The sequence below is a fragment of the Condylura cristata genome, unplaced genomic scaffold (genome assembly GCF_000260355.1).
Source record: "Condylura cristata isolate star-nosed mole 26May11 unplaced genomic scaffold, ConCri1.0 scaffold00015, whole genome shotgun sequence".
Classification (NCBI taxonomy): domain Eukaryota; kingdom Metazoa; phylum Chordata; class Mammalia; order Eulipotyphla; family Talpidae; genus Condylura; species Condylura cristata.
In genome coordinates, this window is record NW_004567116.1 from 4,843,373 (window position 1) to 4,857,841 (window position 14,469).

The following is a 14,469-nucleotide window of genomic DNA, read 5'->3' on the forward strand; positions in this document are numbered from 1 at the left end:
CTGCTCCCTGCTCTGTGTGTGGTGAATCCTCTCACCATCCCTTCACCTCTGGCCTATACCCCAGTTCTGTATCCATAAATTAAAAAAAATAAAGTAATTGTTCTGCAGACACACACAAGGGGTAACGGGTTTATTTACAAAAGGGGAAAGGAAAAGGAACAACCTAGGGAAAGAGAGAGGGATACAAAAGTAACTGGAATATCTTACCAGCTCAGCTAACTTGGAGCTCTAGTAAACAACTGCTAGCCCCAGTCCCACCATCTGAGAGCCTTGCTCCAGAGAAAGAGAGATCGGTTACCTCTCCAAAGCAACAATTGGAAAAACCGCTCTCTATTTATCTCCCAAAGTCCCAGAATGCCTGCTTAGCCCCACCCTTGGGTCCTCACAGTTCTCTCCCTGGTGCTGCTGGGAGTTGTAGTTTCCAATCACTGGAGTAGGGGTGGAGTCCAGAAAGCTGGAGTAGGGGGTGGGGTCCACAAAACTCTGCAGAGTTCTTTTAGAACATCCTTCCCCTTAACAACACCTGCGAGCCATTTGCCAGAAGAGGGCACCACGCCATCTTGTAAGGTCAGTGGGCACAGCTTCTCCCCCGCTCTGAGCTTCCCCCTCAGGCCATACCTAAGTTGTATTACACATGGAGGCTGCCGCCCAGCTCCCTCAGGAATGTTTGTGACTATGTGTCTACCTATGTGGTAGCTCACAACAGGGCTTCAAAGAATATGGTTGTCAAAGAACGCCTGTACCTGTGATGGCACTGAAAAGTTTAATTTCGCCAGTGGCTTTTAGCTCCAAGGCAGGTGCTACCACACTCTGAGGTGACCCCTTCAATAAGACAATGAGAAAATTGCACCAGATGCCTGCACCTGTCAGTTGGGGTTCAAAGACAGCACTAGCTGCTCACAAAACAGCCCTAGGGAGTCCTCAGGATTAGGGGAGTTAAGAATAACAGCTAAATATCTTATTTCTCAGCATTAAATACAGTCTCAGAAGCATTGCTAAGACATGGAGTGAGCTACACAGAATGTCTCTCTTGTCTAGAAAACTCGAGGAAAGTGAAGTCCTAGGCTTCTGATGATCCAATTATTTGTACAAACAAATAACTTAGAAAAATACTCATGGTTAGTCAAGAGGAGATGTTGAAGATAAGAATTGACGGAAAGAAAGGGAGCTGTCCCTCTTTCGGCAGACTCCCATGGAGAAATGGCCTTTTTCTCATGTTCATGAAGACCCAAGGATGGGAGTGAACTTACCCCCAAGACTTTTGGCTCTCCCTTCAAGAATTCCAGCAGAGAGCTCTGAGGCCCAAAAGGAATTGCTGTCAATATGGTTTCATTGGGTTGGATGGTGATGGTAGGAGTTGATCTTCTGACCTTGGATGATGACTCCATGATTCAAAGGTGAGACCCGATTAAAAGAATGAGCGAGTGAGTGTTGCAATCCAAGTCATGGTGCTCCATCAGTCTCACATGGAGTCCTTAGCAAAGAGCCCCTAGTAGTTACTCTATACAGCACCAGAACTCCAGAATCACAGGCATTAAGTCACAGAGTCTTAGAATTCTAGAGCACATCTAGCTCCTTGTCCTCCTGGCAAAGGATCGAGTTATCCACAAGACTTAGCCTCTACTCTACTTATTTATAAACAGATGGTAAACACCAAGTACATAGATGCTAAATGAGCCTTGTCTCTATCTACAAAACACATAGGAAGTAAGATCTACAGACCATCCAACACATTCCAGGTAGCTTACAAGGTGTTTTCTTTAAACATATATTGATGCTTATACTTTTAACAACTCTACAGTTCTGGGACCTGCATATGGAAAGGTAAAGATGCCCAAGGCCACATACTGAGGGACACAGATAGGTACCAAGCTTACCTGTGTGTCTCCAAAATCTCTGTTATTCCTCATTTAAAATACCATGCTTCTGCCCTTTTCCAAAGTTTCCAGTTATAGCTGATGGATCATCCATTCACTCATTCCTCTGCAGTATGAAATTCCTTTTATTGTCGTAAGTTCCTTTGTAGTAAAAAAACCAGTTGAGAAGGTGCAGGATCCCACGTAGTTGCCACTTAAACAGAGCAGGTTTAGCTTTACGAGAGTCAAGTGAGATTAATTCCACTCAAGATCTCCCTGGTTTCTACCACACTAACACAATAAACACATCAGAAATGACTTTTGGAATTTTGTTTTCCAAGCCAATCCTTAATATTCCTGTATGTGGTAGGACAGTAGCTACTAAATCATATGGATAAAAGGCTTCATGGACAAAACACTGGGTACAAATATATCATTTCTGAGCTTGTGCCACCGTGGAGAGCGGGGCACCTTGACCTTGACATTGCAGACACTTAGGACCGGCTAGTTCTTTGCAGTGGGGAATTGTTCTGAGCGGTGTGAGATTTTCTGTGTCATTGGTCTGTACTCACTACATTCTAGGAACATGTCCTCAGCTGTGACCACCAAACTGCCATCAGACATCGCTAAATGTCCGCTGTGGTGAAACCCACCAGAATGACACAAAGACACAACAGACTGTCAGTTTGTCCTAGAATGTCTTTGCTGTCACATCCAGACTTCTGGGAAAGTATGCATCTATGCATTTCTGCCAGTGTTTATTCAGGGAGATTTTAATGCAACGTTTTAAATAAAGCAAAATGTGGGATTAAGTTTGTGTTTAAATTCTAAGCAGAATGGATAGACCATCACGGAGAGACATTTTGAGGACTGCACTGTTCTAAAATCACTCTGGGACAGGACAAGCAGCAGCCGCAAACCCACCCACCCCGGTGATGACACGCAGACTGTGGAATGGCAACATGGTGGCCGGGACAGAGGCCAAGAGCTAATCACTCCTGCACTGTTTTCTCTCCTTTAAAATGATGGGGAAGAGTTGTCCTCAAGCAGCATGCCTGGGTTTTAGGACAGTATTACTGATGGTGAGCAGTGGTTTAGAGGTTAAAACAATGCACACTGCTATATTAATGTTCTGTCTGGTCAGGTTTTGAGGTACAGCTAAGCCCCAGCTTGGGGGGGGGTGTCCCATGGCAGCAGTCAAGGGTTGTGGTCAGCCAGGATGTATTTTCATCTGGCCGTTTGACTGGGGAAAACGCACTGCTGAGCTTATTCAGGCTGTTGGCTAATATATTCCCTTGGGGTTGTATGACTAAGGGTTTGGGATTTTGCTGGATGGAGGTTAGAGGTGGCGATCAGATCCTAGAGAATTACCTCACCCTGTTCCCTCAGCACGCACTTCATCACACAGACATGGGACTATTTCCACCGAGTGGCTCAGATGGGAGGGAGGATTGGAATGTTTGTGAGGCATGAACTCAGACACTAATGTTGGGTCACTTTTTGGGTGAATTTGCATTACAAAAAACCTCAAGAGTAGTACCAGAGAGTTCTGGTATGTATGATAAATACTTGCAGTGTCTGGACTGGTTGAAACCATTGACTCTTTTTCTGGCCATGATCTTATTAGACCTTTCTTCAGTGTTCTTGCCTAACTGGGTCCCCACAGTGAATGAGGCAGAAGAAAGACCCCAGGACAACTTCCAGATTTTTGACTTTGGAAGGTGAGCGGATGCTGCGCAATTTGTGGAGGACAGTGTGGTGATGGTACAGGAAGGAGTTCAGGAGAAGAGTCATAAGTGTGATACCTGGTCTCACAGCTGCATCTTCCCTCAGTTTGGAATATTATTCCAGCTAGTTCTGTATATAGTTCTCTAGATATCCCAAAGAAACTTTCTTTTAACAACAGCAACATAACAAAAAATATGAGCTAGATCTTGGATAAAATATGATTTTATTGCATTGATTGGCTGATAGAATAAAGAGAAATCTCCAAGGTTTTCCACGCCCAGCTTAAAATTTTCATACACAGGTTTTCATGTGTACACAAACACACACACACAGCTGAAAACACAAACATGAGCTGGAAGTCTTAGCAGGGAGTGGCAAATGCCCTGGTGGAATTTATAGACTAGTGGAGGAATATGTATATAATGAATGAACAATCAGACATACAGTCTGTCAGATGGTGATAGTGCCATGGAGAAAAAAAAACAAGTGATTGAAGCAGAAACAGGGTTACAATTTCATGTAAGTTGGTGGTAGGGGGAGCAGAGAGGGTTTCACTGAGGCTGAGAGATTTGAAGAAACTTTTGAAAGAAGTAAGAAAGCAAGCCATGGAAATTGTTTCTTAAAAACCTTCCAGATAGAGAGGTCTGCAAAGGTAAAATTATTGAAAAATTAATATACCCAGTGATAGCAAAAGCTTAACGTGGCTGGATTGGAGGAAGCAAGGAGGAGGGAAGCCCAGGGAGGAAGTGAGAGTCCAGAACCTCGAAGGACAGTTAAGGTGCTGAGTTTTATTGGGAATGAAGGGGAGAACTGTCGGAATACACAGATTACGGAACACATGGTGTCTCCTATGTGTGTAGGCACTGGATGGGTTTCCGCCAAGGACCAGTACATGTATTACTTCTCTGATCGTTTTTTGTTTTTTTTTTTAAAGATTTATTTATTTGTACATACAAAACTGGGGTACAGGCCAGAGGCTCAGGGGCGGCGAGAGGCTTCACCAGAGACAGAGTGAGGAGCAGAACAGGGAGATCGACGAAGTACACTGCTGTGGGGAGCAGCGGGCGGGTCAGGAGAGGTCTGCCGCGCCATGTGGTCACCTCCGGGGCAGGCGGGAATCGAACTCATGCGGAAGCGGCTTTAGATTCTCAGTACTGTGCTTTAACCCGCTGCGCCACCAGGGAGGGCCACTTCTCTGATTGTTTTTATGTATGTTATTTGGGAAACAGACACATGCATTTCTGTTGTACAGTTCCCTGTAGGACATGACTCATAGCCTTGTCCCAGGAGACAATTTTAGGAACTTCTTTATTAGGTAGGTCATATTGTTTAATAAAATTATAATCTTTGAATTTATATATTCAAGAATAAAGTCATTTGAAAAGACAGGATATAGAGTCATATTCCAGGACAGAATTTAACCTGCTCAACTAACAGAGATGGAACCACATACTTTAAAAGTATTTTTAATTACATTCATTCAATCCATAATAGCCAATGTTTAAGCAAGATCAGTATGAAACTAAAACAGAAACAGAACCCATGTGGCTTATCACAGCAACACAGAGCACACTTTCTCTCTTCTAACTTATAGAGAAGTGAGTCACCTGTTCAGTTTACTCAGATAAATTTATACATTTCATAGAAATTTTGGAAGACTAGTAAAATTTTACTCACCTGGGCTTTAGAAAAATTATTTTCAGGAACAACACAATTACTCACACTGAGCTAATACAAAGCAAAACCTTTTTTTTTTAAAAGCCTTTTTTTTTAAAAGACATTTATTTGTGCATGCAGAACTGGGGTACAGGCCAGAGGTTCAGGGGCGGTGAGAGGCTTCACCAGAGACAGAGTGGGGAACAGAACAGGTAGATCGACGAAGTACACTGCTGAGGGGAGCAGCGGGCGGGTCAGGAGAGGTCTGCCGCGCCATGCGGTCACCTCCGGGGCAGGTGGGAGTCGAACTCATGTGGAAGCGGCTTTAGATTCTCAGTGCTGTGCTTTAACCTGCTGTGCCACCAGGGAGGGCCCCAAAGCAAAACCTATTTTAAGATTTTTTTCTAGAGCTGTAAAGTAGCTGAACTTTCAGCAGAGCTTAATCATTTTGCCAGGAGTTGCTCCTCCTTTCTCCTTGAAGGTCAAGCGTTATTCGTATCCCTGACCTTGAAGAGCTCTTTTCGACATGCTGGGTATGATCTTGTGACTTAGGCGAAGAAAGTACACTCTAGAAAAGACATAAATTGTTGGTAGCTTTTAAACTCCGAATTTGGTGGCTTTTCTGGATAGATATTTATAGTTTCACTCCAAATTCTGTGCAGGATTAACTCCTCCAATTTGACCATAACACATAATTGCATCAATATTATTTCAAAGAAGTGACATTCTCCAGTCTGCTAATCATGGACCATTTTCTACTGAGACCATGGTTGCATAATATTCAGTCATTTTACACATTTTCTTCTTTACCATAATCTTTGGAGGAAATAAAAGTATTTTCACATGATAACCCAAAGAAAAGTAAGAACAACACAGGAAGCATGAACAGAAGCATAATATCCTGGTAAAAACCTCCCACTAGCAAGGGAACTTGGCTATGGTGATTTTTGGGGTGGGGGGGTGCTGGCTGTGTTCAGGACACGAGTAACAGGATTCCCAGATCATCAGCCTGAACCATACACGATCTGGTGCTTGCATGTGAGCTTGGCTGGATGATTGCTATAGCCATATAGCCTTCTAGTAAATTCTCTAGCTGGATGAAGCTGGAAGGGATGATGCTAAATGAAATAAGTCAGAGGGATGATGGTAACTATTGGGTGGTTTCACTTATATGTAGAATATAGACACACCAAAGAAAAGGTCAGGGAAAAGGCAGAACTTGCAAGCTGACCAAGGATCTGAGGCTGAGAGCAGGGGTGGAGAAGGGAGAGGTTACGGCTGGGGAGGGAAGTGTACAGGGGCTGGCGGGGGTGGGGGATGGACCAGCAGGCCACTGTGAAGGGAGAACTGTGGGACCACAGCTGAGAGCAGAAATCAGATACTGTCCCAAAGTGAGCTATGATGTAGAGAATAAATACGTGTTAAAAAGAGGGAGCAGCTCTCTAGCTGGCTTGAATTCCAGTGGCCACTGACTTAGCCCAAATGCCAGAATATCATCGTGGCACAGATGCCTTCCACAGGCAACCCGTGAGCAGTAACTGCTCTCTTTCTGCCACATTTTATTTTTATTTTATCTTTTTAAATTTTGTTATTTATTTATTTTTAGAAGATTTACTGATGTATGCATACAGGAGCCGGGGTGGGAAGGTGGTGGTGGTGAGAGGTTTTACCAGAGACAGAGTAGGGAGCAGAACAGGCAGATGGACTGAAATCCACTGCTGAGGGCAGCAGCGGGGAGACAGAGAGGTCTGCTGGGCCCTGTGGGTCACCTCCCAGGCTGGGGAGTGAACTCCTGCTGCAGTGGCTGTGGACAGCTTCTTAGTGCTGTGCTAATTTAACCCCTTGTGCCACCAGGGAGGCCCTTTCTGCCACTTTTTAGACCTGCAGCATCAAAGCTGAAATCTCTGGCGTGACGGTAGACCACTCACCCAGGGTGGCTGGAGTAGACCTGTTTCCACCAAAAGACAGACGCGTATGTCGCCAGTAAGAGCTCCAGCACAGTGAAGGCAAGCATTACCACCAGCATGCCCTGTAAGTCAGAACACAGGGTTGGCTCCGTGGCCAGCCCTTGCCTGCCTGGGAGGACACTGGGAGAGGGAGAAGGGACAGAGGAAAGGGGTGGACCCTGTCTCCTGCTTTCTCTTTGGCATCCTTCACAGAAGGCAAATAAACAGACGATTTCATCTCAACCTTGAGCTCTCACACCCTGAGCTGACTCGGTCCTGGACTCTATCTAATTGCTGTCCTTCTCGTTGTCTTTGGTGTTTTCACTGCCACAGTGATGTTTCCAGGTATGGGTTTGTTTTCTATTTTCTACCATGGTCTCAGTGCATTTTCAGTTTGGAACTTTGTGTTTTGCCAATTCTGATCATTTTCATGTGTATTCCATTTCTGCTACCCGCCGTTATTCTGTAGAGTGAGGACTAAGCCCAGGGGTCACCATCAACAGGTGGCAGGAGAGGAGAGGAGACCGCAGCTCTGCCTGACCCCATTTTGAGCGGACACCACATGCATCTCAGATTCTGCAATCTGGCCTTTAATCACCCTGTCCCTCTGCTGCCAGACCATCAGAGCAACAGAACAAGACTGCTGAAGCAGAAGATGACAGGATATTCAATCCGAAACACTTACTGTGAGGCTGACACCCGCCAGGAGGCAGTTCTTGACTTCAGCTATTGAATGATAGTAGCTTGCATAAGGCAAGGAGGGGAGATGCTCCTTTTCTGAGTCACACTGTCGAGAGAGCGCCCCCACGGCTCCCAGGCTGTGCCCCAGGAAGAAGAGCCCCACCCCCGCGGCCAGGGCGCTCAGGGCGTTGGAGACCAGGCTGCTCAGGGCCTGCAGGAGAAACTGCAGTGGGATCCAGCCCGCATGCGCGCACCGTGCCACCTGCCACCCCTCCTGCCCACCCGTCCCTCCGTGGTCCTGCGGAGGCTTCCGCGTGGTCTGCCAGCCCACCAGCCCCTCTAATCCGGGCACCACCCCCAGGCCCAGACTGCCGTCTAGTCATCTCTGTAGCTCCACTTTCTCACCTGATTCAATGAGTAAATATCTATGGAGCGAATGTATGACTCACTCCTTCTCCATGACAGAAGTGTGTGCCTCACAAGTGGCAGAAATGGCTCCTCCACTCTGCGGTGCTGAGGACAGAGGTGGTACCGGGCTGACAGAGGTGGTGCTGCCCAGGCCTCTGTGTATCTCCCTGGACTTCCTCAGAACCATCCGTTGCTTTAAGGGCCTCTAGAATATGGATTCTGGTCCTTTCTGGGAAAACCTATGTATGCCTCCTTCCACAGAGAAGCAGCCTCCGGGAAAGGGCAGAGGCAAGCTGGAGAGGCTGGACTCCTACCTACCCACAAGGCAGCGGGCCCACATGTGGGTCCCCCATCATGTCAAGTCACCCCAAGGGTTCCTTTCTGGGTATTCTGGGCACTTGGGGAGCCACCTCTGAGGTCCACATGTTTAACTCCCACACGAGAAAACTGAAACCAGAGCAGGAAGCAGCCTTCTCCAGGACTCAGACATGTCAGCGACAGGGTGGCAGGCTTCCAGGGTGATATGGGTGGGATACAAGCTTCCTAAGTCCCGGCCCGGAGCCCCAACCCCAGGCAGTGTTCTGAGGTCTTCAGAAGCCTGTGCACAAGCTCTGGCCTACACTTTGGCTGTCAGCATGGACGGCGTGGTTAGCGCACGTCATCCATCATATCACACACACGTCACGCGTCTTGTGCGTCCTCACCTGAGACCAATCAGACCTTGGAACTTCCTGGGTCAGGACGTGTGGGTTCCCTGAGTCCTCTCTGTGGGCTGTGGTAGCGGGGAGGGAGCAGTCCTCAAGGACAGGCTGGAAAGCCCCTCACCCTCAATCCTTCCCAGCCCCCACCTTTGTCAGGAAAGTGCCCACAGTCTGATGAGTCCCTGTCTCTGAGGGGGTTCAGGAGAGAGGCACAGAGTGGAGCCCACACACCTCAGCCTCTGCCTTTGCCATTTAAAGAAAGAGACTCTTTGTGAGTCCAACTTTTCTAGAAAAATACCTCTCAGCTTTAGCTAGGATGGTCGCCTCTCCCATTCAGGTCCAAGATAACCAGCTGAAGAGGTTTCAGGACAGAGATCAGAATCCCACTGTTGAAGCAGCTGAGGCACACCTGCCCCAAGCCTGGAGCAGGGCACTGCCCGGAGGCAAGGAAACACAGGGCTCAGGCTCTTCCGGTGCTGCCAGTGGTCAGTGGGGAACACCTGGGCCCCTCTCCTGCTTTAAGCCCAAAGGGACTTTTGAGTTGGGAGAATTAATCCCGAGGTTCTTTTTACTCCAACAGAGTGAGATGTGTTGGTTCTTATACTTACAAAAGGTTTACTGGACTTTTTTCCAGAGATGATCGAGAGGACTCCCGTAATGGCAAACTGCTCAGAAAAGAGAGAAGTGGTCAGTTTTCTGTGGAACCTGGACAGCGTGCTTCTGGCCATCACGCAATCAACAAGAACTATGAAACTTCTAGGGAGAGACAGTGGAGGGATGGTGTAACCGGGACTGACTGGCCTGATCTCTGTCTTCATGTGGACCTTGAAGATAATAGGTGCACAGAGCGCTGGGATTATGTTAGTTAAAATGACTAGGAGCTGAGAAAATCTGCAGAAAAAGGATGGAGGAGAGTGTTATTAAATTACAAGATTTAAAGGGAGGAAGCTGACAGAGACCGGTGGCTTGAAGGGTCCATGAGATGACAGCAGGCAACAACAGCGTGTGGGCAAGAGGCTGAGGTGGTGCAACCAGTAGAAACGGGGGCCTGACCTGAGGCAAGTGGCCTCAGTAAGACCAGGAGTTGAGGGAGGTGGGAAGTGCTGGGTCAGACGTAAACTCTGCTACCATAAAGCCCCAGGAGTCAGTGGTGAGGATCCAGCTGGGAAGATGTTCTGAGAAGCTGAAGCACTGATTAAGTTTGTGGCTTCGGGACTGAGTAACCACAGACAGAGAGGTTCTGCATGAGCTAACTCCAGTTCTCTCAGAGAACTGGGAGGTCAGGGCCACTGGTTAGAGAGAAAATCCCGCCTTGGCGGTGGGGGTGGGTTGTGAAGCTCGTGCTCACACAGGAGTTGCTCACAGAGGAGTGTGGAGACTTGGTGGAATCCATCTGTCTAGAATGTGCAGCATTTTCTCCCCTCATAGGCTAGAATATATGTCACTTCCTTCTCCACATAGGCGACAACATGGAAAGGAGGTGACCATTGTAGGACGAGTAAGTCTGCGCTGGCGATTCTCCAGGATAAGGGTCATGGGTCCTTCGCAGGCAGAAGGCAGCTGAAGAGTTTTCGGGGGTTGACGATGGCATCTAAGCACATAGGGAGGTTGCCTGCCTTCTACAGACCTCACATGTAGCTTGATTCTCTGAAAACCTCCCAAATGGCCATTATTTTATTTTAAAAATCACCTTTCCATTATCTGCTTGTCAAGCGGTTGAGTTTTAGAGTGGAGGGAATCCAGTGACCTCGTTCCAACCCTAAAGAAGCGTGTGAAAGCTCTCTCCCACCTTCCCATGTGTTCGGTAATGTCAGGGAAGACATGTTCTGACATTTCCTGTGCTTCACCTGCCCCTCTTGCCTCCTGCCCCACCAATCATTCCCTGGGGCCGAGTCACTCCATCCATGACTTGGCATTAGCATTCATGAAGAATTTCACCTCTTTGTGACCCAATTCTACTCACGCTCAGCGATCCCACAAATGGGTACCCAGACGTCACAATGGTGGAAACTGCTGTGCTGAAGTGGGGAGAGTAGGGGGCAAAAACCAAAATGACCCCCAAACTTGAAATCATCACGCAGCACAGGATCTGGATAATCTACAAGAGACAAGAGGGAACATTCTAGAACACATTTTAAGCTGATGAAACTGATTATTTTGAATGTGTAGGGATAATGATCCAGAGTATCAAGCTCTGTTACAATTTGTCATACTAGAAAGAGAACTGTGTCTAAGGAGTTAAATTCTCCAAGAAAAAGTCATGTAACATTAACTTCCTCTCTGATAAGATTGTTAAAATAGCAAAATCAGGGAGGAGTGATATGCACATTTAACTTTTATTTTGAAAAAGATGTTTGACAATTTTTTTTTTCCTAGGAAAACTAAAAGGAGAAAAGTTTTCTAGGCCACAGTGGAGTTAGATGGGTAAGCAAGAAAATTGACTAAGGGGGTGTTAACAACAGCCAGGATTTCCATGGAGATAAAGTAGAGCAGGAAGGTTTTAGTGCCATAGTTCATCTCAGTTGTTAATGCATTTTAATGATGATTTTTAGGACTCCAAGGATAACAGTAATAATCTACAGGTGTTGAACACATTCTCCACTCACGGTTCAGCTCATCTCATGTATACATGACAGAAGTAAGTGCTTCCTAAAGCTTCAGAGATTTATTGTGTAGCGCCAGGTGGGAAAGACCTAGAAGTTTAAGTTTACAGAAAGGCCTGAGGAGTCCGCTTCTCCCCATAAAGCTCCCTTTCATGTCCCTAATAATGTAGAGTCAGACAGGAAGAAAAAAATATGATTTTCCCAGATCACACAGCTCTCCTGGCGTTTCTTTTATAACAAGGCGAACTTACCCCCAGGACTGTGGGTTCTTTCTGCAGACCCTCCAAGTTGTCTTCTTTTTGGTAGAAATGTGCAGGTTTCTCTCCTGTGGAGATAACAGCTCTTTCTGCGGGGGATGCTGCCAGGGCTCCCTGGGGCCGGGACCGGGATGGCATGGTGCGGGCGAGGCCGGAAGAGCCAGGGGGTGCAGTCAGGACCCACGGTGGACTTCCATATAGGCCGAGGACCAGTCTTCACTGAGCTGAAAGAGTCGTTTCTTCATTATTCCACCAGTGACTTGCCCTTCATAGCAGAACTGAGCGTGGGTGAGGAGGACGGGGAAGCTGGCTGGCTGGCACCATCTCAGCTGGCACTGGCCCACCACTGTGGGCAGGAGCTTGCCCTGGGGGCTGGAGTTCTGTCGCGGAGCCCCACAATTCAGATGTGAACAATTCATATAGAACTCGCTTTGTGGTCCCAAGGGGCTGATCTCTCCCTCTAACTACCCCTACTTCCAGCTTCTCTGTTACCCTGCACCGTTGCTTCACCTGGAGTACCCCCAAACCACCTCCTACAGAAGGGGACTCTTACAGCTGCTGGTCTGTGTTCCCTTGGGTTCTTACTTTCTTTCCACTAACACGTTAAGGGTCCTCTTCCATTCCCCTTTCCTGTAGAGGGTCAGTCTCACCTAGACTGACTGCCTTGCCCAATTAAGCTAATAGTTGCTAATAGCAACACTTATTTCATGCCTTTTGCCTTCCAGGTATGAGGCCATCCACACCTAATCCTTAGAACCACCCTACAACTTAGATGTTCTTAAATCCATTTTGTGCTTCTAAAACCCAAAACTGGTAAGTTCAAGAGAAACGCATTCAACGAAGTCTCCTCACAGCGCACTTTGCTTGGCAAGTTAAGAGTCTAATACTTGGGAGCAAATATTTCCCCTTTCTTTTCACTCCTACAGCTGCCTCTGGGCAGTTTCCTTGTGTTCCCTGGACTTCAAGAGCTAATAAAAATAAAGGTGGGCCCTCCCTGGTGGTGCAGCGGGTTAAATTAGCACAGCACAAAGAAGCTTAAGCCACTTCCACATGAGTTTGATCCCCGCCTGCCCCGGAGGTGACCACATGGCGAGGCAGACCTCTGCTGACCCGCCCGCTGCTCCCCTCAGCAGTGTACTTCGTCGATCTGCCTGTTCTGTTCCCCACTCTGTCTCTGGTGAAGCCTCTCACCCTCCGCCCCTCAGCATCTCTGGCCTGTACCCCAGTTCTGTATGAATAAATAAATAAATCTTTTAAAAGAAATCACTTAATAAAAATAAAGGTGTCATTTGGTGATGGGAAACCCAAGGGGATTGCAACTGAGATGGAAAAATGCACAAAAACATGTAAAAATAAACTAATATAATATATATATATAGAGAGAGAGAGAGAGAGAGAAAGAGAGAGAGAGAGAGGTGTCCATGTCGAAGGAACTAATGTCCATCTCTCGCAAGTAGGAGTCTGGGTGCGGCTGAAGGAGCGTGGAGAGGAGCAGGTGGGTGCAGTGTCTGCAGTAGAGCTGGGTGAGGAAGCCAGGGAGCCCCCTGACCTGGGCTCAGTGTTCCTGCCCACTCCCGCCAGGGGAGTAGAAAGTGCATCGGGTTTGGAATGACTCCAGGTCTCCAAATCAAGCAGTAGATTCTGGTAACATGACGACTGCTGATATTTATTGAGCATCTATGATTCTGGGACTCAGTTAAGAGCTTTTGTGATGTCTCATTTCATCTACACAATGGCTCAGAGGTCAGGGTTAGGCTTACTTGAATTCTGCAGGGAAGAAAAACGGGGTTTAAAATTCTGTGTGAATATGTAGCACGTGATGGAGGCCAGATGTGACCTAGGCACTTGAATGCCAGAGGTGTCTCCCCCTGCGGGTTTAGGCCATTTACCTGCAGGTGACCCTCAGCCCTGTACGCTCCTCCCTTAAAGTTCAAGTTCAAGTTCCTTGGCTGCCCCTCCCCAACTTCAAATTCACCCCCAATGACATTTTTGACCTCAGAAAATGGGATTCAGTGGTCTCTATTCCGAGTTCTCTCCAACTTCAGGTAACTTGGCCTCCATCTTGGTCCTTGTGGTTCGAGTCTCAAGATGCTAACTGGGCTCCTTCTTTCTGGACTTAATAACCAGCCTCTCAAAGGCCATCCATATGGGTCCATGTTTGCACGATTTCCTCTTTTTTAAAGACTGACCTTTAGATGTGAAATAAGCAGTCACAGAAGAACAAAACTACGTGATTCCACCTACAGAAGGTCATGGAAAGTACTCAAACTCTTGCCCGCAGAGACTAGACGGCAGACTGCCAGAGTCTGGGTGGAGGAAACAGGACTTGCTGTGCACTGACTAAGACGTCAATTCTGTGAGACCAGTTCCAGAGACCTGCTGTAACCATCACAGACAGCCATGCTGGCTCTGCCACTGAAGTATGTTAGCAGGACAGGTACTGTATTAAGAATTCTTAGCACAGTGAGAAAAGCTAAAAAGCTGAGGTTGAGAAGAAAGTAAAAAACGTTGACCTCAAATTAAGGGTTAAAATGTAAAAACAGGCCCTCCCTGGTGGCGCAGCGGGTTAAAGCACAGCACAAAGAAGCTTAAGCCACTTCCGCATGAGTTCGATCCCCGCTTGTCCTGGAGGA

General features: G+C 47.2%; 2 protein-coding genes across 3 annotated transcripts in view; both read right to left on the reverse strand.

The window, feature by feature from the left end:
• The window catches only part of MS4A14 (membrane-spanning 4-domains, subfamily A, member 14), a 15,244-nt gene extending 13,856 nt beyond the window's left edge, over window positions 1–1,388 (reverse strand). The window contains exon 1 of the mRNA XM_012725160.1: window positions 1,251–1,388. Within this exon, the coding sequence (XP_012580614.1) occupies window positions 1,251–1,388 (138 nt within the window). The remainder of the gene's footprint in view (window positions 1–1,250) is intronic.
• Window positions 1,389–5,584: 4,196 nt separating this feature from the next.
• Window positions 5,585–12,061, reverse strand: MS4A7 (membrane-spanning 4-domains, subfamily A, member 7). Of its 2 annotated transcripts, XM_012725078.1 has the most exons (6): window positions 11,831–12,061; window positions 10,940–11,074; window positions 9,585–9,641; window positions 7,872–8,078; window positions 7,169–7,269; window positions 5,585–5,808 (listed from the first exon to the last, which is right to left on the reverse strand). In XM_012725078.1, the coding sequence occupies exons 1-6, from the start codon at window positions 11,972–11,974 to the stop codon at window positions 5,730–5,732; spliced, it is 723 nt and encodes a 240-aa protein (XP_012580532.1). In that variant the 5' UTR covers window positions 11,975–12,061; the 3' UTR covers window positions 5,585–5,729. The 2 variants fall into 2 exon arrangements, with proteins under 2 accessions (XP_012580532.1, XP_012580533.1); XM_012725079.1 differs by lacking the exon at window positions 10,940–11,074.
• Window positions 12,062–14,469: the final 2,408 nt, after the last annotated feature.

Excerpts from the sequence above, each read along its gene's own strand:
- MS4A7 (XM_012725078.1), bottom strand. The coding sequence starts at position 11,974 with ATGCCATCCCGGTCCCGGCCCCAGGGAGCCCTGGCAGCATCCCCCGCA. Across the intron at positions 9,642-10,939 it reads CATTTGTGGGATCGCTGAGC|TTTGCCATTACGGGAGTCCT; the intron begins GTGAGTAGAATT and ends TTTTCTGAGCAG. Across the intron at positions 8,079-9,584 it reads AAAAGTCCAGTAAACCTTTT|GCCCTGAGCAGCCTGGTCTC; the intron begins GTAAGTATAAGA and ends TTTCTCCTGCAG.